The 26,174-nt window shown below is 41.0% G+C and overlaps 1 protein-coding gene across 2 annotated transcripts in view; it reads right to left on the bottom strand.

Annotated features, from left to right (window-relative positions):
- The window catches only part of gabbr2 (gamma-aminobutyric acid (GABA) B receptor, 2), a 316,006-nt gene extending 290,341 nt beyond the window's left edge, over positions 1-25,665 (bottom strand). Inside the window, exons 1-2 of one of the 2 annotated variants that reach the window (XM_041807934.1) lie at positions 25,599-25,665; positions 19,206-19,301 (exon numbers count right to left, since the gene is read on the bottom strand). Coding sequence is in view for 1 of the 2 variants with exons in the window: in XM_041807933.1 (XP_041663867.1) it covers positions 12,600-12,914 (315 nt within the window). In the remaining variant the exon portion in view is untranslated. Of the gene's footprint in view, positions 1-12,599; positions 13,605-19,205; positions 19,302-25,598 lie in introns of those variants that run through there. The other variant, XM_041807933.1, reaches the window with a different exon arrangement.
- Between the last annotated feature and the right edge of the window lie 509 nt (positions 25,666-26,174).

Raw genomic sequence — 26,174 nt, 5'->3', positions numbered from 1 at the left:
GTGTGTGTAAAGCTGAAAAAAACGAAACCTAATTCTATGCCATGATTTGAAAGACGGACACCAAGCAAGAAATGGCGATGTTCCTCGGCGACACCTGCCCTGAGTTTCCACACATCCCCCTGCTGTGCCCATGACAACTAACCTGCCCTCTGGGAATACGTGTTAAGTGCCACTGGCCCCTGGGAATACAATTCACACATGCTAGCATCATGCATGCAGCATGCTGCAGGAATCACCCAAACACAGAAGGGTCACCGCCGGTGCAGGCAGCAGCATAACGCCACTTACTCCTGATTAGAGCGTGCAGGACACACGAGTGCCCAAAAGCACTCACACCGGACATCCATTTTCAAGAAGCAGACGATGGCTGCCTCCTCTTTGTTTTTTGGGCCAAGAATTACATGAGCTTTAATGTAATTACAGGACTGACAAGGACACAGACTCTCTCTGCTTATTGCTCTGTGCCGGGCCCCCCCTGAGAGCAACAGTCAGGAGCATGCTCAGAGTACTTGTCCAATCTCTAATGACAACGGCACACCCTTTCCACCATAATCCTTTCATTTCTGTCCACTCATGGGAGAGCGACAGGGAGGCATGTGGTGCGGAGGACGGATGAGCAGTGAAAAGAGCAGACAGTGATGGAGTGAGCGGGGATGGCAGAATTTGAAGGATTGAGGTGTAATAATCTCTGACAAAGTGGATTTTGGGCAGAAAACAAGTCATCCTTTGAAAAGGTCATCCGGTGCAGTGGGGGGGATTGTGGTGAGAATCTGCTTTGTTTAAAGGTTAAAGGTCAAAAAAGGAGCAATAGAAAACATTTTTAAACCCATTTCACACATTCAACCTCATTCACTCAGTCACACTCACACAGCCTTCTGGTGATGGAAATTCTCCAGACGTGCAACAGCAGGGCACCTCTCCTGGGTCTCGTAACCATAAACACACAAACCCATATTCTCCTGGATCTCGTCCGCATGAAAGAGAGCTCAGTAAACAAACTACAAATTCATGAATATCATTCTACAACTATTTACCAACCAAAAACAAAAACACTGACAGAATCCTAATGCTCACACCCCATTTGGGATTTAGAGAGAGTGATTTTTCTGTAGTTTTGCAGAGGAACAAGCTATAGCTGCAGATAAACATTTGCTGTGCTAATTGTCTGTGCAAATGGCTTGGCTGGGGATCAATGGCAGCTTTATAGATGCACCAGCAGAAGCAGCCAGACGGAGTGACTTAGCGATACACTCGACGTGGCAGCAGCCATCTTGTCAGGATTGTCAGCAGCACGGAATAAAGATGGGAGACTTTTCATCACACTGCTACTTTAAAGTTGCAATACTTTCTTCATCATCCATCTTTCAACCTCTTCCGTGTGCCTTCTCACCCTCTACCCGTCTCCCAGGTGACTGAGGGTCCATCCCTCAGTACAGCCATGTGAAACACAGACTGTTTAATGCTAATGCCAGCCAGATGCCTGCCTTGCTTTTGCCACCTTTTCTAGTCATTGTGTATCGTGATGACAGCGGAGTCTTTGAGAAAAGAAAGGAAGAAGAAGAGGAGGGGGCATGCCAACAGATGTCTCATCATAGCATCTGCTGGGAGAACACAATAGGACGGCACGAAGAAAAGGAAGATTAAAACTTCACAATGACAAATTCATTTGAAGGCTAATTGATTATCACAAACTGAATTCATTAAAGCTCTCACTACAGACGCATGCTGCCTGGTTGTAATTAAGATACAATGAATTCAGAGTGAACATATGTGGAGCTGTACATACTGAATCAATCTTTCCAGGTGCTAGAAAATATCTAAGTCAAGTGTTTTACTACTATCAGTATTAATGTCCTTTTTAACAAGGTTGCACTCTTTCTGGCACTGATGTATTCTCTTTTTCTGCTAGTTTTCATCCATTTAACAGCACCTATGTGATGGAGCTGACAATAGGGTACTTGACTGAATATTATTAAGTTCAATGAGCGAACAAAGAGCTAAATTGCAGTCCAGCCCGTCACTGTGAGGCAGATTATAGATGCAGGAAAAAATTCATTGACAGTCAGTGAGCAAAAAGATGTACTGTAATGATAGTGGTGCCCTTAAAAACAGCATGTTACATTTTAGCTTGAGGCCCCTGAGCAATCGCCTGGTTTTTAACAACATCAGTGTGGGGTGATTGGGTCCATCTTGAAGAATTACATCCACCAGCCTCTGAGATATTCACATAAAGACTTCCACCCACACAAACAGTGTACAGACTATTTCCCCTCACTCCCTAACTTCCAGCAGCGCTCAAGCAGAAATGCACATTTTGACTGCTTTGCGAGCAACCAAAGGGACTCGCTTAAGGTGCTTTTGAAATTGAATTTAGCAGTTGCCCCTCTCATGCGATTAGCCCCTGACTTGGTCAGCACATCAGACCCTGCAGGGGTTACTGCAGAGATGATACTCTTTTATTGGTTTATTAAATGAGCGACAAACATGATATCCAACCAAACATACGGTTTATCTACTCCAGGAAAACTGAAGGTGCAGAGTGGAAAGGGCCAAAGAGTTTAATACATTTGTCACACTTGATCTCAGAAACTGAAATTCAGTTCACAATATCAAATAAAGAGATGCACAGGAATCATTTGATCTCAATTTAACCTCTATAATCCTGCTTTCATGATCATCAGGAGCCAAAATCCTGATTGAAACTGACGCTTAATTTCCCAGCTCAAATAAAGATACAGGAAAAACAGTACATTTGCAGCGCTGCCCTTCTTGTGGAGACAGATGTCTTGCACAGTAACTTGTGACAGTTCCATTGCTGTGGAAACATTGGATCACCACCTCCAGTCACAGCGGTGTAAACTGACAGGCTTTTACCATGTTTCAGAGCTGGACAATGTTAACTCAACTTATCGTGAATCTTTGGTTTGAACTTGGCTTAAAAGTGTGAAAAAAAAACTTCAAAAACAAAGAGGAGAAAAACATGCAGTCTCAAGAGAAAGGGACTTTTCATGATGTTGCATTGCTTTCACATAATTAGTATAAGTATTTTTTCTGAATTTAACCCCCTGAGTCCTGAGCTGTAGTTCTGAATCAGTCAGTCAGTAATTCCCGGTGTCAGAGATGTGTAGTTTAGTCCTTTTTCTGATAGACCACAAGAACCTCAACCAAATGTCCACTGAAAGTTCTGAAGATCCTGGAAAATTCCCTTTAAAAAAATGCGATTTCCAAAACACAAAAAAATTCCACAAAAGTCTCTGTCAGCTTTTCTGACAAAGTCTAAAGATTTACATTAAATGGTCACAAAAAAGTTCATGAAAACCTCCTGAAAAATTTCAAGTAAATTCCCCCAAATTTCTAATCAAATTCACAAAAATATACCCCCAAATTCCATGGAAAATTAGGGGAAATTTCCAAACATATTCCCCCCCAAAAATCCAAACAAAGTCCTCACTCAAAATTCCAATCAAATGCCCAAAGGTATACAAATTAATTTTTGAATTTCCCATTAAAAAGCACCAAAAGATTTTAAGGCACAACACCCACTGCAAAAAAAAGAAAAAAAAAGAAAAAAAAATCAAACTCTACAAATATTCAAACATATTACAAAAAATATTCAAGAAAATTTCCAAGCAAATTCTCTGGATATTCCAAGACAATCATTTTAAATTTTATGGAAATTCTGAACAATTATCTCTAAAATTCTACCAGCAGAAGTCATGGCTATGTTTTAGGAGAGTCAAATGTACAAATGTACATACCTGCATGCAGGGTCTGAGGAGGACATTCATCGATAGCTGAAGGTGCAAAAGTTCCAATAAAAATGAAGACAACACATCATCACATTCCTACATACACTTCACACTAGCTGTTCTGCTGACCACATTGTCCTGACCTCAGGCAGTGCTGCAGGGTGGCCTATTGATATCAGCCATGAGCAAATGTGGGAGCATATGTGCTGTGTGTAAGGGGTGGGAACGTGTCTGTGTGTGCAGGTGTGTGAGTGCATGCACGTGCAGGATGCGCATGAACATAAGTGCATGTATTAATAAGCATTATTACAATTATGCTTGTGTGTCTCAGTATCAGTTTTAAAGCCAGCTTCAGGGAATGCATCAGCCTCTTATCAGGAAAGTTCACATTACTTGTTATCTTGCTCGAGCCCTGCAGGCGTCTGGCAGCCTGACTCACACAAAGGTCAGCAATTATTGCTCAAATTTAGCAACTTCATTTAACTGTGACCCGTGTTTCCTTAAACTTGTGTTTATCAGTGAGAAAGACATTAAATTACATAATAAAAAAAATCCCATGAACATGTAAAATCAGATCATTGACACAACTGCACACAATCTGGGAAGCCTTTAACTGATCTAATGTGGATACCTCATTGCATGCAGTAATTGCCTTTCCACACATGGCCATTAAACGATGTAGCCTGAGAGAAACAACGCAAATGGCATTACATTAGGATGCAATGAGAATTAAGAGGCTGGCCATTTCCTCTTCCTGCACAGAAGATGATATAATCCTATTTCAGGATCTCCATCTCTTTGCCTCCTGCCTCTCTCTCTCTCCCTCTCTGATTCTCCCCTGAGATGCTGTTCATTCTATGAGAAGGGCTGCTGCACATTGATCCCCACTATCTGTGTCGGGTCAGTGGATACAGCCACACTCAGCACTTTCTGTATGCCTGGAGAGTACCCGGGCTGTCACAGGCTGCTTTCCCCTACTAGCCCTGAATATTCACCCTCCTCTAAGGACAGTGACAGGCAATCTTTGTTGAACCCCCCTGGGTCACCGCCCCTGCGCTCCATGGATGTCAGATATTTAGATAAAACGTGGCGTACAATATGAGACCCTGACATATAAGATGTCCAAAGGAGCTGCTTTCCCGTGGCCTGCGTCAGATGTTTTTACACAGAGGTGAGATGGAGTGTGGGAATCAGTGAGGTCAGTAAAAAGGCACTCAAGCATGCTCTCTTTAAAGAAATATATAAATGGCTCACACTATATACAAAAAAACACTTTGCTACAACAAATTCTCCTCAAAGCCTAAAACACCAACAGCTCAGTGTGACTTAAGACCTATGCTTAGCAGCATCCTGACCTCCATTATGGTAATGCTTTCCAACACAAACCTAACTTCTGCTGACAAAATGACAGAATGCCTTATACACGCTCAGAGGGGCGCTCTCTCTCCTGTAAAAGAGTCTAAGTACGCTGGTTTCATGCCTGCCAACACGTGCACGGATGTGACACGTTGCATCTAGTCCGTGGTGGAGAGCTGGGGAAGTTGTATATATTTGTATGTCTGTGTGCAGTATCTCTGAACACAGGTCACTGCTAGCATAGTCTCGGGAGGCCTGTAGTACTGCATGGATGGACAGTTGAATGCTATAAATACCTATCTGCATACTGTATCTGGTGCACTGCAGACTCTGTGTCTTTGTGGAGGTATTGATTTGCTTTTAAAAATACATGTGTTCACTCTTCTCTGACAAGAAAACAGGAAATATGATAGCAAGGAAGTACACTCTCTGATAGTATAGAAATTAAATGTATTATTTCTCGCTAGCAGGGTGTTTTTAACTGAACGCAGAAATCAAGATGTGTAGGTATGCACAGCATTATCGAAATGATTTCAGTATCACTAGTGGATCGAGACCTAGAAGTGAGTTGTAAAGCCATTTTTTGTGGGTTACAGTTGTGTGCCAAGAAAAAAAAGTCTATGGTGTGCTTTTATTTTGAAGGATATGTCTCTATCTCCTTATTCCATCATTGCTTTTGTCCCATCTCAAATCCAAACGGCCCTTATCACAATGAAATCAGACTATGATTGAAGCATTTAAAGATCCAATATGTAGTATTTCCACACTGAAATATCTATGTTAATTTAAAAGGTGACCATTCTTCTGTTTTTTATTGAGATCTTGCAGAAACTTAAATATTTCCTACAGTTTTCAAAGACTGAGAAATTTATGTTTTTTATAAATATAACAGGATGTGTCTTGTCATGGAGGTTGTGAGTTCAATCACCCATACTGCCCTTAGTTCATGTGCACTGGAAGTGACATGAAGAGTGCACGTGTGTTGCTCCCACAGGGAACAGGAAGTACTTTTCGATGCATTTCTCCCTCGTTATGAGAAATTTATGAATGAAAACATAATGATGGTTTTCTGTTTAGAGAATAAGCTTTGTGAGGCGTTATTTAATAGAACAGAGTCCTCAATTCAAAACTAAAACTTAGCAGCAGAGCTGGGCAGCACTGGTCTGACTTATCATGTAGTGTTACTGTTTTGGTTGAGAGCCCCCCTGGTGGTGGAATTTTACATGCTGTTTAAAGGTCACATATTTTAACCCTTTAAGACAAGTTTATATTGGTCTCAGAGGTCCCCAAAACATGCCTGTGAAGTCTGTTGCTGAAAAAGTATTGGATTTTTGCATGTCTAAAACCCCTCTGTTAGAGCCCCGCATAAAATGAGCTGTTTCTATATATGTAGCTTTAAATGTTAATTAGCTGTCTGAGTCCGCCTCTGACTCCGCCCCTCTCAGGAAAGGGATGTGGCTTAATGGATCTGGCTCTCCTGATCCTCCTCTCAGTAGGATTTCTCCAAGTGGGGGGGGGCCAACCAAACCCTGGGGTGGGGCTTACTCCCCACATGACATCATGAGGGGAAAATCTGCAAACATCAAAATGTCAGTACACATTTTCTGAAAGGTGGAGAAAGAGAGGGAGGAGGAAATGAATTTTTCTGATTCTTGGGGGACAGCCCCTACCGACTAGGCTAAACTCCATAAAGAACTACCTAACGCGAACCATGGCTACTGTCGACATGTCGGTACACAACTTTTGTCGTTTTTGAAAAGAAAACTACTCACTGCTGTTCTCAGTTCTTCTTTTGATGAAGAAATATTGCCGACTTCTAATAAAAATTACGCTTTAGCAGCATCCACACTAATGTCTTCCGCCATAATTGCACCGGCCTCTTCTCGCTGCTTGCATACGTCACGACTCTGCCGCACCCAAAAGTACTGCCCCTCAAAGCTGATTGGTCCTGCCACTTTCTAACTGGGCCCAAACGGTTCAGATGGGAGCTTTGCAAGATGGATTTGCCAGTAAAAAACATTGAAACGGGCGTATCCATCTGCTTTGCAAGGTTACTGAAAAATTATATTTTGCATAAAATGTGACCTTTAAGAAATTTGGGTTGCTATTTGTTGCTATCAAGATAGTGGTGAGTCTTGATTCAGGCTGGGTAATTAATTCAAATTAAATTCCAAAATGGCCAACTGCAATTTTCAAATTAGTTTGGTTAGAATTTTTCAGCCTTGTTTAATCTACTGAATATTGTGTTGTTATAATGTAAAATGATAACATGTTTAAAATAACTGCAGTTTTAGATCTAACAACATTTATATATTGTATCAGTTTGATATTGGCATCAATCCTATACTGTGTCAGCATTTTCCATATGTTAACAAAACATATATATTGATGTTATGTGCTGATAGTATGACAACAATGTTACAACAGAGAAAAGAAAATGACAGTATTTCTAAATATTACTGATGCACTTTCAAAAAGTACTATTTCTTTCAATTTCTATCATTTTATGACATGTGCTGCTGACCTCTTGGCCAGCTCACCCTTGTAAAAGAGATCTCGATCTCAATGGGTTTTATCTGGTTAAATAAAGGTTAACTAAAAATCTTAAAAATAGAATATTTTGTGCAATTCAGTCTTTCTTGAAGAAGTTTTAGACTAGACTATGAGAAAAAACTGATACCATAAGGCATCTGATAATGGAAGGTCTTATGTTTTCCTTAAGCTGCCTAAAAGTGATTGAACCAAAATCTTCCAGTTTTGCACAGCAGTTAAAGCTAAAAAGTAGAACAGCATACATTCAGGTTTTCAGAGGAAAAATACAAGGTTTAATTGCTCATTTTAGGATACCTACTATACTCTATAACTCTAATTTTCAAGCATTTTAAAGCCTAGAACCTCTTTAGATTACTCTAAAATAAAAAATTAAAAAAACATGTATTTAAGGCCTACAAGTCTTGCATTTAAGAGTTTTTAATACTTTTTAAGATGTTCCAGACACCCTGCAATAGCATCCTCATTCATTTCATCAATATGATTTCAGTGCCATGAAATCTCTGCCATTTTCATGATCAAGAGTATTTAAAAGTACAGAAGCTAATTTTGATTTAATCAGGAGACGTGTGCGTTGGAGAGTAACGAATGAAAGATTGACAGCAAACTCCTTCAGACTATCTTAATTTGGACAAATACACCGGCAACATTTCAGTGCTGAAACAATGGTGATGTATTTCTGCAATGCAGACAGTGTGAGGGAGTTAAGGATGCCATTTTTGTTCATTAAAACCAAGGAACTTCCAAATATTGAGGGCCTGAGAGTAGGACTTCTGTTGTTGCTGTTATATCAAAAAGGGATCTTTATTGTCTTTTCAAGATGCGTATCAACATTTATTTATTTATTCATTTTTAAACATGGGGTGCCTGAGGCTGTTGTCCTTGAAGCAGGCCTGTGGCTCCTTTCCTGCATGTCATCCCCCACTCGCTCTGGTTTCCTACTCCATTCACTTTCCTGTCTCACCAATAAAAGTACAAAAAATAAATCTCAAAAAATAAAATTCCTGTATGGTGACAACTGTAGTCCTCAAACTATTTATACTACAGAGTCTGGCTTCGACTGTGCTGCACTGAGAGCAAACATCCTGCAACTGTACACAGAACGAGGAGCACATGTAAATCTAAGTCAGTGGTTTCCTAGTTCTTTCCTTTTTGAACTGTAAAATATTGCAATTGTTTAAAAAAAAATCCTCTTTTAAGATTTAGCAGGTTACCAAAAGTGATCCTCCCTTGAGTGGCTCCTCTCGAGGGCCTGTCACACATCCTTTAAGCTGGTGAACTAGCGTAGCTTAGCCTAGAACGCTCTCATTGCCCAAAGTCTCCCTTCCATCCTCTTCCAGTGCTTCCTGTCCTCTCCAAAGCTTTGATCAGCTAAGCCTGCAGAGTTACAGTATCAGTGCTCGGTTACACTAAGACCCACAATCACACAGCCAGAGCTGTGGTGGAGGACCAACTCCAGCTCCAGCACTAAGCCTCCCAGTTGATATAATCCACCCAGCTTCATTCCTACCTGCAATGAAAATCAAGCATTGTCTCTCAGCCTACAGCTACTCACAATGTTGAAACACTTGAGGAGTTGGCTTGATCATACTGATTTCACGCCTTTTAAGGAATCAAAACTTCTGCGTTCTTCATAAACTGCTTCTACGCTCTTTCTACAACCACCTGCCTCATTCGAGCAGCAAGCCTTCTCTTCTTGGGCCTTCTGCTGTGGGACAGTCCCAGTATTAACACCACTACTTTCATCAGGAGCAGCACCACCCAGCTCCACACCACCAGGGGATGGACCGGGCCTGCCCTGTCAACCCCTGGCTCCATCGACAGAGGATAAAGGGATAAAGAGCCTCTGCTCAGGGACTGATTACTTACATCTGCCAGGATAAATCCCAGCGTGCACACATACACACACATGTGAACAAACACTACACAGAGGCACACTCTTGGCCTGCTGCTAGCTGCTGCAGCAAACGCACTGATGCGTGTATTGTTTTCTGACATAAGCATGTGGAATGTGAGGAGGCTGGCTCCACGAGTGTATGTGTGGACTTTTATTCATGTGAAAGTAAAAGATTACAGGTCAATAAACATGTTTGAACACATGTATGATAAACTGTTACCAGTACAGCCATCACTAACTTCACATTATTGGGTCTATAAACATGTCAGAGGCTTTAAAAGCAATACAGTCAACACACCAGCAATAACCCTGAGCAGAGCTCTGCTCCTACCTGTGAGAGTTTAGAGCACCTCAGACCGCTTCATCTGATAAACAAACAATAAAAGTTTCATATCTTAAGGTGTTATTGCAGTCTCCTGCTTGTGTCTCTTTGTTATTCTCTGTAAACATATGATAACAATATTCCGCTGCAGTGGTATAACGCCATTTGCTCCTCACATTACTCCCTGTGGTCTCTTGTTGACTTAAACCATGCCAGGCTGTGCCAAATGATTTCCAATAGCTTGCAAATAATCTCCAAGCTGTTGGCAAGGCACTTTTTCTGATGAAGTGCCATGGGCAAACGTCTACCCAAACACAATTCTTCTACAGTACAAATGCATGTCTTCAAGGGTCTGCTGCCACCAGTATGATAAAAGGGAACAGTGATTTAAAATTCAGCATGCACGTGTGCACTCAAAGAAACATATGTATGTGAAATATGAAGAACTTGCATGGGATGTTATTTTGCCATTTCTAAAGGCATGGTCAGAGATTTTATCTTAGGTTGGCATGTTAACAAATCAAGCTGCAAAAAAGCAAAACAAAACTGTCCTTCTACATTGCCATTGATTGCCAGTATTAGAAAGCTGGCATCATGATCAGGCGTACCCAGTGAGCACACATCAGGCTGGCCCACTGACCTCTCGCTTCCAGCTCATCTTCCGCTCCCAGGGAGTAGATGTGGAAAAATCATAACTCTCATAAGAGCACATTAATCCCGTGGTCTGAGCGCATGCTGCCTGTGAAGGCTTACCTCTGTCAGCAGAGATGTGTGTGCTCTTTCACACAGACACACCTGTGAATATACAGGTGCCCAGACGAGAATTACAGCTACCTCAGGCAGCAGTCTCATAATACAGTTAAAAAGAATAATTTACAAACACTAAATAAATCCTAAAAATAAATTACCATAAAATACTTTATTACATATGATTATTTTAAGTTTCAGAAATAATAAAAAAATGTAAAAGTTTTAACACGTCACCTTTTTATCATTTATTCTGTTGGTGTCATGGTTTAACTGGTGTTGGATTAACTGGTGACTCTTAAAAGATTCTACAGTAGCACTCGCCCGATTTTAAGAATTTATCAGTGTCTTTGATGGCATTAATGCTACTTGGGAAGAGTTTGTTGAGCAACAAAGTATGTTTACAGAGTTAAAATATTATAAAAGAAAATTTCAGTGTCTTTTCAGATGCTTGATTAAAACAAATCAGTGGCAGCGACTCATTAATTGTGCTTTGTTACACCACAAACACTTAATGAGTATCACTGATGTGTCTGTAAGCAACGTATTTGCATTGAAATTTCCTGTTCACAAAACAAAAATATTATAAATAAAAGGTAAATCTTTAAGTCTCATGTTATGGATGTACAAGGGTTTTCATGTGGGCTCCAGAAGACTTTCAGGTCTAAAATGAGGCCACAGCTGAAGTTTGGGAAAGGCTCATCTAGAGCATTGGTTCCCAACCTGGGGTCTGGGACCCCCTTGGGGGGGGGGGGTTGCCTGAGATACCTGGGGGGGGGGGGGGCGGCGGCGGCGGCGGCGGCAAGAGGCTTTGTCTGCTTTAAGGTTGCCAAAATAAGATGACCTACTAACTAAAAGCATAATTAAACACTTATGAATGGTTAATGCAAAGGTTTCTAGGTATTAAAAAAACACTGTGTGGGGCTATTTTATTCAGATTTAAAAAATGAAAACTATTAAATTTGATAATTTGATATACATTTTGATATCCACGTAGCACCTTTTGATTAAATGGGTTGTGAGGGTCCTCAGCCCTTCTTCTTTACAAGTAGGGGGGCTCAAAGGAAACAAGTTTGGGAACCACCGGTCCAGAGGAACAGAAATCTCTGATTCCTAAAGGCCACGAATGCTGATAATAAAATAATTCTGTTGTAATAGCTCACACAAGGCACGCCTAGACTCTCCAAAGTTTACAGAGATGACTAAACTTTAATAAAACTTCTGCAGGAGTGGTTGAATGCCATTGTTATTAACAGATTTAAGTTTGGAAGCCTGATTCTGTAGGATGCATCCCCCATCAGGGGTGCAAGGAGTAACAAGAAATCGTGCATCCAATTACTGCCATCTTCAGGCACCAGGAGAGGCAGCCCTTTAATCTGTGAAAGACACTACATCGTGACTAAAAATCTTCACAGTACAAGCTTAACTCACACACACATATCCTATCAAGTGATGATTGCAAAAAAAAAAAAAAAAAATGAATACAGAGTTGTGATTAAAATCCAACTGAGTGGCAGCGCTGCATGACAGTTACATCATCAAACAGCCTCGAGATTGCGGTAACCATTTAAAACGTCCAGTGTAGGGAGAGCACGAGAGTGTGCCTTTGGAGTGCCCGGGTGATGCAGTGTCTCATGATGCCAGGTTGCATTTAAATTCAACACCAAAGACAGGCGACAGCAGGGGCACGGAGGAAGATGGGAAATAACATCGTGATGTCATCTAGTAAAAAAGTGAAAGCAGCTGACTTTTGCGCAATGAAACCACGCGCAACAGCGAGCCTGCACACGTACCAAACATAACAGAACCCAGCGTTTCCCCTTGGACGCACAATGTGTGGAGCGCTGCGGGGCAATGCGCGCGACATAAACAGACACGCGCGCACAGGCACACACGTACACATGTCACACACAACAGTTTTAACACGCCTGAGCCAACCAGCGGCAGCTTAGTGCGGGGATTTAGCCTGAATGTTTACCTCGGTGTCGTAGATTTTGGTGATGAGAGAGAACGAGTACTTCCCGGACTCCCGTATGTGCTGGATGGCCAGCTGCACCGCTGGCTCGATCCCCTGGCTGATGCTGCTCATCAGGGCCGACTCGTTCATGGGCATTAGAACCATGATGGGCAAGTTTTCTCCGTCCCTGGCGAACCAGCTGTTGTCCTGTCCGTGTTTGGTGCGGTCGTTGCACACTTTGGCCAGAGCAGGGTGAAGCAGCAAAACAGAAAGCAGCAGGCATCCCGTCGGGAGGAACATCTCCCAGCCGCTGCAGTCCCTCCGGGCTGGAGCCATGCGACCGCGCAGGGTGACCAAACGAGATCCCACCGTGCCCGTCACTGTTTGGGCATCGCAAATTCGGGCTCGTCCAGGATGCTCAGACGCCCGTCCGTCAAGGAAACCGTAGTTCAAAACAGAGCAGACAGGAAAACCGCAGAAGCCCCTGCAGTGGGCAAACTCGTCGTTTGGATTATCACTGCAAACTAAGAAAAATATTTCTACTGTATAACAGCCTCTGTGAGAATATTCCAAGGGCGCAGATTCGCGCTATTGCGTCTCGGTGTCCGTCATCCAAACGATCTCCTGTCAAAAGAGCCTTCTTATTCAGCCTTCTCTGTCCACCTTCACTTATCTCAGAGGCGCAGGAATGTCCTGAAGGATGCCCCGAAAACAAGAAGATCCCTGCACATGAGGACAGGAATGAATCACTTTCTCGTTGACAGTTGTTGCGGGTACACAATCACCTCCGAAGTAAATTCCCAGACGATGGCAACTGTGGGCATCCCAGCCAAACGCAGAGCGGAATGTGACAGGTTACGAAGCGAAACGGAGCGCAGACGAGAAATAAACAGAGCCGATGCTGAGAGCTTGACCGCTGTGATTCGAGGAGGAGATGTCGAGAGAGTCTACCCTGACAGCCCGTGGGACCGGGATGCTCATCTCTGATGGTGCGTCAGAGAAGCGCCCGAGCCTCTGCTGCTGCTGCTGCTGCTGCTCGCCGTGCGCGCAAGAGGGAGCACTGAATGTGGAGGAGGAGAGGAAACGAGGGAAGGGAGGGGAGGAGGAGGAGAGGAGGGCTACAACAGCCTGGTGGAAAGGCTGCAGAGGCTTTATGCAGGGCAGACTCATCAACGGCTTGACAGCCAAGAGTGATTTACTGAGCTTTTATGTTATGGGAGACGGACGGCGGTGTAGACATGCATGGAGCTGGCTATTTAAAATACAACAGGCTCGTATACACGTGTAAAGCTCAACAGCAGCATCGAAAACACTTCTCAGAGCTTTATTTTTAGTGACTCATTATACATGCTTATCCCAGGGGATGGGGAGATTGTTCCCACAGGCAGCTGAGCTTTGATTCCGCATGGAGCTACCTGCTTCACCTGCCTGCTGAAGCGTCCTTGAGCACGATAAGACACAACAGCTGCCTGTTCAGTTCACTTCAATATCTTCATTGGCACCGGCCTTATAAAGACAATATTGTCAAATCTTCAAGAAATAATAAAAAAGAAGGTTTAAGTCATACAACAAGAGAGGCAAGGAATAGCCGTTCATCCACCCCAGGGATGAGAATGCCAATATCACAGTCAATAAATAAATAACTGGAATCTATAGGGCATAGGGACAAAATCAATGGGATATGGAACTGTTTTAGTTGTCTAACAAACACAGCCAATAAGACAGGTAGTGCATTTCAGACCATTTCCAGGCATGGCTATAGGGGGTTCACTTTAAAATGTGAACATCAAAATAAACCTGGGGGAGAGAATTACAAATGCTATGATTAAAATCAATTTAGTTCACTACATTCTGACATAATAAAATACTTCTAAAGGACTGGGTCTCTGCTTTGAGTCCAGCTGAAATTCAGCACCATGGACAGTGAACTCTGTGACGCCTTGGCACTGTCCGTGGTGCTGAAATCAACAACAGTAGCTCTCTGCGCCCTCTAAACTTGTCCTCTGCTCCTGTTGACATGTGTACATTTGCTTGTTAGCTCCTCTCCCCTAGGGCCAGGGTTTCCATTCATGTCTTTGTGTATGTGCAATGCCTTCTCTTGCATGCCTCCAGGTCCAAAATACAGCAATCACTGCAATAGTTTGCAACGCAATTGTTAAACAGGCGTGGGATGTAAACAGAAAATGCTGCCAGGGGGTAACTGCTCTCTGCATGTGGGAAATAAATAAACACCTTTCAAGTTATTAGCTGCATCTGTATTTCAAAACAGAGGCACATACAGTCTGACAATAGAGGTAAATTACATATACAATACTGTACAGGGGGCTCCTTTAAAAGACGTCTGAATAAAAGCACTAATTGGATTTGGTGTTCTTAAATCAGGTTTAGGGCAAATGTTGAAAAAAGAATCTTTATCATAATTACTGTGAGCATAGAGCTGTGTACTTCTGCAGCATTAGAACACATTTTAAAGGTGCTGTATAAATAAAGTTATTATTATTATCATTATATTCCCCATAAGAGAAATGAACCTCCATGATGTTGCCATTGAGAGAACAATGGCAACATATGCAAGACAACTAGACTATAAAAATGTACTATTTGCAAGTGGAGTGGAGTGTCAGCGTTGATGCATTAATCGTGATATATGAAGTTCATCAGTGCATTTTTTAAAATCATCCTTAATTATATACTTCAGTGTCCCTTTCAGCACACTTTAGTAAAACACTGCAATGTCTCCCTGCAGCTACAGTAAAGTAAAAGAAGTCAACTACTGCTCCACTGCTCATTATTATTATTTTTGGACTTGTATTTTATCCATCTTGAATATTTTAATTCTGATGTATTAGCTAATGTACTGAGTTTTTTGATATCTCTGTTATTTCGTAATCTTTCCCTGTTTTTTTACAACTATAATCTTTAAAAGCCTCCCATGGACAAGTGTTGAAAATTAGCACTTTGCTATAAACACTTAAAGCAGTGCATCTGGGACCTGTGTATGATCAAATATCACAGCATCAATGTTACTGTGTGTCCATGTCAAATAAATGTTAAATAAAATGTCTCACTTTATTTCTAGAAACTCACAGACAGCTCAGTGGACAAACCAAAAGTCATCTGCACTTTATGTTATCAAAAAGGGGGTGTTTAATCTGTTAAAGGCCACACATTGTGCAAAACACACTTTTTTCAAGCTTTTGTAACAAAAATGTGTACCCCTGGCCTTTCCACAATCCCAAGAATCAGAACACCCCCCCAACCCCCCTTTCTCTAGCTTTCAAAAAATGTGTGCTGAAACAAGCCGTTCTCAGATTTTTCCCCTGATGATGTCATGTGAGGAGTTATTACCGCCCCCCAGGTTCAGTTGGCCCTCCCTGCTTGGAAGAAAGTTCTGCCCTCCCCTCCTGATCCTCCTCTCAGCTTGCAGCTGAGCCACATCCACTTCCTGAGAGGGGCGGAGTCAGACAGCTCATTAACATTTAAAACTACAGACGCAGAAACAGCTCAGTATGAGCAGGCCTAACACAGAGGGGGTTATTCAGACATGGAAAAATCCTATACTGGGGTGTTTTTCAGCAACAAACTTCACAGTAATGTTTTGGGGACCTCTGAGACCAATATAAACTTGTCTTTAAAGATCACATATTTTACCCTTTTAAGTTCCTGTAGTGAAGTGTGATTAATAGAACTATTTTGAAATTCCTTCATTTGCAATTTAAAGTGTTTCTGTTTCATTTTGGATTTTCTTCTGTGTTAAACTACATGTAATTGACTTACTCGCTGTTCCCATACAGACCTGCTTTAATTTAGAAAGAAAATAAGTTACCCCAAGTAGACTAAAGATTATAAAATAGTCCTAACCAGAGAAAAAGGAATTATTTATGGATTGTAAAGAGAATAAGGCAATAATAAAAAGGTAAATGTTTGATAACTAGGCATTTATCTTTTTAGGGTCGACTGATAGCGTTTTTTCAAGGTCAACATAGATACCAATTATTAGTGGTGCATGTGACCACTTGCAGATGTTTGGAACCAATATGCATCTGTTATGATAAACAAAATATACTTAAAGTGGCAAAAGAAAAATTGCATGTTAAAAGCCAGTCAGAGGTGAGACAAGAACAAAACCAGAGGGGAAGACACACCTTGCAGTGAAGCCCACAGATTAGTTGATTCATTTTGGCCAACAATTAGGAAAATAAAATGCCGACATGGATAATCAACTTAATTCCAAATATTGACATCAATTATTAGCCAGGCTGATAATCCCTCTACCCCTACTTTTTTACTGTTACTGTTATTTACTTTACAGTCCATTTAGGTTTGTGTGATAATCTTTGATCCCTATCTACTACAAGTAACTAATCTATTAACTGTAACTCAAATGCTGTAAGAAATCTCTCTGTGGTAAAAAGCCTTACGTCACATGCACATTTGCACTTATCAGCCGTCTTAAATTACATTACCTTCCTCATGTAAATCTTCCAACATCCTTGCAAGTTTTATCTAGTCACTCTGATCTAGTCAAGTCAGCATCTTCAGAATCCTTTGAACATCTTGCAACCATACTATCAACGCATACGGACTTGTATATACTCTAAATAATACCTACAAGAGGTTGTAGCCTTGTATATCTAAATCTTAATTTTAATGCTTTTTCCGTTAATTTTTTTTGTATTCAATGTTTAGATTCCATACTCTGAAAGCAAAGCTAACCGAAGTCAAATTTCATGTTAAATAGGCCACTAAAGCTGATTCTGATCCAATTTTCTATCAAAATAAAAGCCTGTCTCTATCCAAACTAGATGTCAGATTAAAGTTCACATATTTTACCCCTTTAAGACAAGTTTATATTGGTCTCAGAGATCCCCAAAACATGCCTGTGAAGTTTATTGCTGAAAAAAACATTCCAGTATAGGATTTTTGCATGTCTTAAAACCCCTCTCTTTCCAGCCTGCCCAGAATGGATGTGACTCTTCTGATCAGGATTAGGAAAGGAGGGCGGAACTTTCATCCAAATGGGGAGGTCCAACAGAACCTGGGGGCGGGTCTAACTCCTCACATGACATCATGAGGGGAAAATCTGAGATGGCTTGTTTCAGCACACATTTTCTGAAAGCTGGAGAAAGAGTGGGGATGAGCTAAAGGATTTTTTTGATTCTTGGGGGGACTGTGGACAGGTCAGGGGCACATGTTTTTGCTAGAAAAGCCTGAAAAAGTGTATTTTGCATAATATTTGAGCTTTAAGACAGTAAAAAAAATCCAAAATGAAACCAAAATAGTTTTTTATCATGGAATTTCAAATTGGGTAGTTGATTTCAGTTAACTAAATAAATTCTGAGATTAACTGCGATTCAAACTTTAGGTCTTTGACAGACATTTCTTGTAAGCCTTTTCATTTTCCAGATGTATTCATACAGTCAGCTTTCTTTTTGAACAGGCCATTATAAAAGAACTTTCACTCAACAAATGCTCAAAATCAGAAATGATTTTCATCCTGCCTCAAACACCGGCAATTTCTCCATTTTTCATTAGGGCTGTAAAGCATAAAAATGTCACGGCTTAACATCGCAGAGCTGACCCTCCTGGCTTCTTAAAACACAGGTCATTTATCATGAAGCCAAGCAGCTCGATGCACACATCACAAGGAAACTGGGTACAGCCCTGGAGGATTGTTATCTAGGTCTTTCTCTCTCTCCAGCAAACACATTCTTTATTTGAGTTATTCTCCCAAGTCAGACATCTGAGCTCATAAAAGAACACAATGTGGTAGGGTCTTGTTATTCCAGTTTATATACTGTTCTGACCCACGTTTTGATCTGTGAAGCCTGTGAATCCGCTGACTTAAATAACTGGCTGAGGAATCTAGAAAACTGAGAGCTTCCTTGTGAGTAAGGAGCAGAATCTATGTAAATATAGCTAGCAAAAGAAAAAAAACAGAAAGTAATCAAAAATAAATAAGTAGCTGTATTCATCTGGAAAACGAACTCATCAAGCAACTCTATTTTCCCTCTCTTCCCTGAGATCTTCCTTTTTATTCAGAGTGGTCCAGATGAAGAAGTAGGTCAGGTTTATCGTCCCATCTGTTTCTTTCACACAAGACAACAACCCTCCCTCTCAAAACATTCCTCAAACAACAAGAACATAGTGAGATATAGAGGATGAAGACAGCATCAAACACAAAATTGATATTCTTCAAAATGTAAGAGGAGAAAATTTAAATTTTATCTGCCATGAATAACTCTGACATGTTTTTATTACTACTTTTCTTGTTAAAGAGCAGCACCAACATTCCCAGGAACAACCAATCAATACTTCAAAATTGACTCCGTTTGTCTTTTCCTAACATTGGGATGTTCCATGTCCACCTAATCATTGTTTCAGATGTCCAAATGAAAATGTCCATTTCATTTCAGATTATGACTCATTCATTAAGATTTCAATCATGGCTCTGCAATCTGCCGTCCACACTAAACGAGATGTCAGGCCAATATATCACCACTAATTGGAACAAACTTGTGTGCTATGGAGGGCACACACTGATGTAATTATGCAGACGTTGGTGCCTGAGTAATCAGAGATTGACTTATATCATGACGCACAACACAGTGATTCATGGTGCTGTACCTGGATTCATGGGCGGGGTTTTTCAGGGTGTAGAAGCAGTCGATGACAGTTTCAGGAAAGCTGTTTCTCTTTTACCATGAAGAAGTGATGTGTCCCCTGTTAAAGCAAAAACACGTTACTTTAGCAATGAGCCTTTTTGGTTCCTTAACTCCACCAATTTCCCAAGACATCCTAAAGTATTTCAGTTAGGTTCAGGAGACAGAGATTTAGTCTTCTAAACTCAGTCATGAACCATGAGAGTAGATTTTCAATCAATAAATCCACACTTACACTCTTTATCATATTATTTACAAATATCCACTATTAATCCACCATGAGCAAACACTTGGCAACATTTAGCAAGGTTACAGCAGCAGGAACCTTGAACAGACTCATGGAACACAACTGCTGTCATGACACTGGGTTTACACAGACATAGAGACAAAAAATGGGAGAACCAACAACAACAGTTCCAGATTTATGGGTACGATGTCAGTAATAATGGTAAAAGTATGTTTGATAATTGCAGGAACAGCTGAGTATGAAAATAAGTATTGATGTTTCTAGTCAGGCATTATCAAACAGAGCTGAATCTCCAAAATGATTCATTGTCCTGAAACTTAAAGAGGCAAATCCACTAACGAATAGTGCAGTAAAAACGGCAAAAAAGATTGCACCAGATCCACAGAGCACACACAAAGGGGAAACCTTTTCTAACTGCACACAAAATGCAAGCAAACTGCTCAATTGCATGAACAGTGCCCTCTCCCATTTCCATGGATATAAATGAGGAGTAAAGGGAGGAATATTCCCTATTCAGTGCAAACTTGCCCCTCTGACATGCAAATCAGCCTCATTATGAAAAGCACCTAATCCACAAAGGCCAGCGCTAACTGCAACATGCACTAAAAGTGATGCAAAATAACACCAAATGAATCCAGGTATTAAAATCTGCACTATTTCTGTCTCTCCCTCTCCTTTCTCCTCTTTACACCTAAATCAGTCGTTACTATGTACCCCAAAATATTAAAAACAATGCGCTGTGGAACCAGTAGGAACTCTGCATGAGCCACTTTTGGACAAAACATGTTCAACAAAAGAACACCTAAAGGTGATACATAGACATGACAATGCCCCCCACAAGCATACAATAAGGAAATCATACATACAGAAAAGAACATCCACCTGAGTGAAGGGTGTATTAATTCTCCTCTCTCAGAGAGTTTACCAGGAGCCAACCAGGAGGGCCACTTTTCTCTTTCACTGTGTGAAATTCATTCATGAAACAAAAAACACACCTTATCAAACACACCTTGTGAAATGTGGTTTGGTTTAAAGTCTCCTCTGTTTAAAAAATAGGAAAAAAACAAGTTGGGTGGATGAAGCTGAGCTCTCATATGTGGCTTATAAAAGCTGAGAGGATGAAGCAATGCAAAACGTGCAGCTGATGGCAGATAATGATTATGGTTTGTCCCAGAGAGAAGCCTAAAACATGAATGAAATACAGCAACAGAACAACAGCTTGCAGTAGCAGTTCCCGCTTCCTTATGTAGCAGTCTTTCAAATTAGCATCCACCATTTTCATGGCAGGTGAGGGGTTAGGAAGAATGACCCTGGTTTGAATACCAGTTGAACAGAGTCTTTATGTGTGGCGCTTGTATGTTCTCCCCCTGCATGCATGGGTTCTCTCCAGAAAGCAAAAGACATACTTCTTAGGTTAACTGGTGACTCTAAATTGCCCTTGGATGTGAGTGTGAGCATGCCTGGTTGTTTGTCTGTCTGTGTCGAACCTGCGATTGACCGGCAACCAGTCCAGGTCTTACCCTGCCTCTCGGTCAGTGACGGCTGGGGTTGTACACAGTAAATTTACCTGAGCAGATTTTACTCAAATTTAGTAAAATTTTACACTGAAAAATACAACATTTGGTCCCAGTCTATTTGGAGTAAAATTCACTCTACTTGTAGAGTAATGTTTTCAGAGTTGTCTTTACTCTCAAAAGTGTTTTTATTTAACTCTAAATGATGATTATGTACTCCACAATGAACAAAATAAAAACAACTCCACAGAAATTTTACTCACTAGAGTAATTCAGACCATAGTTTATTCATTATAGAGCTGTTTTTTTCTCAATACAGTGTTGTATTTAGTCCTTTCTGAGCTGTTTTTCATTCCTTATAGAAATGGTTCTACTCATTACGGAACAATTTCTACTCCATATAGAATTGGGTAATGGTTATGTGGAGCTGTATCTTACTCTAAATAGACTGATCTTCCTCTTTCTATAGAGCTACATTTTTCTCTTAATAGATATTTCTGCCTTTCCACCTATAAAAGGTGTAACAACAAAAGAGGTGTTTTTGCCTATACATATTAGACAGTGTTCTAATATTATGAGACAATTGTGATGAACATATGACAAGAACTCGTGAGCAGAGCACGAGACAAGGTGGTAAAGTAAAAGAAGTTTATTTGACAACAATAGTGCAAAACGATGGTGAGTGTACTGGCTGGTGGTTGGAAATAGCACTGGCAGAGAGACAGGGACACTGCAAAAAAAACGAAATGGAGTTAGACAAGGCAAAAGAAAACTCACTGAAAAATCACTTGATTATCAAAGTTTGAAGAGGAGTTACCTGACTAGAAGCTGTAGTACACAGGTGTCTGAAGGTTCATCACCTGGTGAGGTGATCTTGATTGCCAAGGATAATCTGCAGACGGGACACCTAACAAGCTGCAGCTGTGACCGTCCGTGAGTGACGCCAGCTGAGTTGAAACTTAAGTGGGTGTGGTTAAAAGTTTTACTCCAGCAGAATTTACTCTGTGATTTTACCCCAACTCTCATGGTGGCTGGTAATAAATATACTCAATAAAGAGTAAATTTTACTATTTTTGAGTAAAATACTTTTACCTCTGGAAAAATTACTCCTCAGATTTTCCTGTGTACCTTTGAATTTTAACACCATGATGGATTTTTTTACCGTCAAGTAAAAGTGATTTTAAAATCTGTAGAGGAGTCTGTTCACTGTGCAGCTTTGATCACATTACAAAGAGTTATCTGCTTCCTCCTGTCATGATGCCCACAAAAAAAAGACCTATAAAGTCACTTCTGTTTGAAGTTACAATTGAGCCTGAGGTCTCCTTTGGGCTCAATCTTGATGTTTTGCAAGAATTGGCTGATAAACCTTTCATTTGCACAAGTCAATTCATTAAGCAACAAGATAGTCAAACACAGAAAATAACAATGAGACACAAGAGTGTGTGTGTGTGTGAGTGGGTGTGTGTGTGTGTGTGGGGGAGGGGGGGGTAGGACCATGTTCATGTTAGTTATGATGCAGCATGCATGTACATTTCCTCTCAGGTGGGGTAACTGAGTCTTTTTTGCAGGTGGTCTCTGTAATCAGACAGAGAAGCAACTTGAGATCTGATTTAAGCAACTGTTCAGCCAGCTGAAACTCAGTGCTGAAATGAATAACAGATGCATTTTCCAATCCACACATACTTGGGTGCACAGAGAGAGAAAGAGAGCTGCTGAGATGTCCCTGCTTAATAGAGATTGATAGGGTTGCCTGAGGACATCCCTGACCAAAACTCTGACAATACGCCACAAGGTGCTCTATAAATTTTAAATGCCAGGTATTCAGAGAAGCATGAATGAAAAATGAAAAATGATTTTTCCAACGCTCTCATATTTCAAAGTTCAGATGGTTTTGCTCACAAAAGGGAAAGCTGTGCAGATCTTTTGAGGCTTTCTATGAAAATAAGTTAATGTCTGAATCCCCTGATGGATGATTAATCAACTTCATATCCCTTTCCTGAAAACTCAATCTGTTTCTTTTCTTCTTTTCATCGAATAAGGAAAGGAGCCACAGGCTGGATTTACCCTGGGACAATAGCCTCTGAACAAAGAATGCACTGATACAAGCACCGGCTACCAGCGCCCTTAAAACAAAGGATTTAAAGAGAGATAGCTGATTTATCCATCATTTCTGCTAAATCAACAGCTACCACCTATTGGGATCTTTATGAGGGGGGGTTCCTTAATGGGTAGGATAGCTGAAGAGAGACAGGAAATATGGGAAGAGAGAGTGGGAAAACAAATGCACCAAACAAGTGCCATGATCAGGATTTGATCATGCAACCAGTGTGTTGAGGACTGCCACAGGACACAGTCGCCTGCTGTGCAAATCAAGCTAAACCAGCACCCAGGGGTCGTCGTGCTAAGGTCGGTTTATATTTACACCAGGAAACAACAGTGAGGCTAGATTTGATCTAAACATAAAAAGATGCAGCATCAAAAGGCACTATGATGGTGTCAGCAAAAAGACATGCACTGCAGGTAAGTAAGACTAGATTTTCCAGAGCAATACCCTTAGATCAGAGTTAGCTCACACATGATTGATCTCAAAGCTCCAACCAAAAGGACATCTGACTCTATCTTTCCTGAAATGGTGCATACAAGTAACTCTACAATACAGCAGGGGACGTTTTATTATGGATCTCTGAGATGCTCCTTCCCCTTGTTCTTGACACGCTTGCCCTGCAAGTTAAAGTGGCAGCTATTTGAATAATTGGTTTCAGAATCTAGAGTCACAGTTCTGCGAATCCCATGCATACCAACAAGTAGAGGAGTGATTCTTCAACAGGGCGTGTTCCATGCATGGCATCGGGGGAATGAATTTTTTATGAGCTTGAAAAACATGAAAATCTGCAGACTGTCAACTGGGAAATATCCCTTTGTGGTAATGGAGATGGATAACTAACTCTGGCTTTTGTTGGGGATGCTTTGCAGTTACATTTTTAAAGGAGGGAAAACTCTTGTGGTTGTGATCAGAATATGTCTGTTTTTAAATGAAGAAAATAACTGGACTTGAATTTTGCTACTTAGGTCAGGTCAGGTGTAGGGGCATATGCCGTTTCACCACATCAACCTTGGCCCTGTACTGGTCCAGCTTTGCTACTTAGATTGGTCCAAACGTGTTCTGTTGCATAGATGAGGCTTTATGTGTTAAGAATGATCTATTTTATATTTCATTTGACGGCATAAAAATTAGTTTTTATGTTTTCTTCCTGCTTATGAAGACTTGAACAAGTCTTTTGCTTCTACCAGGAGTGAGAACATTTTGTAATTTAAAGGCTCTTTGTCAGGTTTAATGTTCATTATTTTAATTCACACACAGAAGCAAAATGCCACAAAAATTAAAACCTACCAGGGTCTAAATGATGATCCCCCTGATGCTAATAGTCAGTTTCACTTGATTTTTGCTGGATAACAGCCTGCCATCATTTGTTGTAGTTTTAGTCTCAGACACATCTCCTGAGAAATCCCAGCCCATTCTTTTTTGGCCAATCTCTCAAGATCTTTCAGATTTGATGGTCCTCTGGCATGGACCTCGGTCTTCGGTTCACCCTTTATATTTTCAATGGGATACAAGTCAGGGCTTTGGTCAGGCCAGTCAATGAGGTTCCCTTTGGTCTTCACCAGGGGCCACAGATGTTATGGGTTGTTGTGGTGGAAGACAAGGCAAAGACACTAACCCAGTTTTGCTGCAGGCTGCAAGAGGTTTTCTTTCCAATCCTTCTTTCTTTTTGTTTTCTACCACTTTTATATGTTCCCCAGTTCCAGACTCACTGAAGCATCCTCACAGCATAATACTCCCACTGCCGTGATTCACTGTGGCTGTTTCACTGTGGGGACGGTGTCTTTTGGGTTATACGCCTCTCCTTTCTTTCTCCAAACATCACCAACGTCTTCTATGGCTAAAGAGCTCTAGTTTGGTCTCATCTGACCAAAGCACATGCTTCCAGTATCAGAATATTTCTCTCAGTTGTCCTTAGCAGACTTCAGTCTGGCTTGAAGGTGTCTCTTCTGCAGAAGTGGAAATCGTTTTTGACATCACTCAGACTGTCATCATAGTCTTGCCATGAAACTGATTCCATCCTTCTTCCTATCTTCGAGACCATGATAACAATAAAGTCACATGACCGACTCTAGGAGGCTGGCCCCAGAGCATATTGTGCATGCAGGACAGATGCCTCTTTCTTACCTCATCTTAAACCAGTAAAAGTGCATTTCAGAACCAGTAATCAATCACATTATTTGCAGGTGCCTTGTGTCCCTGAGGAAACCTAGCTGGTGTTTCATTAATGCTGGCAGAGTTTTTACGATGTTTACTCACATTCTCCCCTACTTGTTGCATGCAGCTACGATAACACACGATGCACACACCTGTTGACATTTCCCCATAGCCTTTTGCCGTTTGGATGAGTACCCTAGTAGGGTTGATTTTCTTTCAAAAACTTCACATATTCTTCTTTCTTCATGATTCCTTCCAGCTCCAAGATTCCCCGAACACTGTGCAGACAGACTACGTGGAAATGGAAAGTAGAGAGCTTATCCAATTAAAGAAACTCACCTGAAATGCACGAGTAGACAAAAGGACAGCCTCCTGGCATCTCCATCACTTCATCATTAACTGGCTCAAATACAAATACAAGAACAGCTTCATTTAAAGATGAGTGCATAATGGGGTTTTAAGACACAGTCTTCTTATAGAGTTGAGAGAATGTTGGGACTTTAAGAAAAAGTACTAAGCCAACATGTAGAGCGAGAACGCCACTCTCACAAAATGCAAAGTAAGACCAAGAAGTGGGTTTCATCATTACACTAATTCCAACAGTGCATTTTATTGGAGATATAAATCAGTTTTATTAATTAAAGTTAAGATAGTGGTAGTTTAGTGCATAAAAACACAGACACAAGGATTTTCTAACAAATAAATGAAGATGAAAGACACAAGTGTAAGTTGATAGACATGAAAAGTTCAGAGACTAGGAGGAAATTACAGAAATGTTTGATGTCAACTACATTAGAGTATGTAAGGGGTCTAATCAGGGACGTAAAGTGAAAACACCTGTGTGATTGCTGGACCAAAGCGGTCAACAACTTTAGCACAGCAATGAGCAAAACATTACTCTGAATAAAGTAATTA

The sequence above is a fragment of the Cheilinus undulatus genome, linkage group 16 (assembly GCF_018320785.1).
Source record: "Cheilinus undulatus linkage group 16, ASM1832078v1, whole genome shotgun sequence".
NCBI lineage: Eukaryota > Metazoa > Chordata > Actinopteri > Labriformes > Labridae > Cheilinus > Cheilinus undulatus.
Note: the sequence above shows the minus strand (reverse complement) of the source record. Positions and strands in the feature narration are given on the sequence as shown.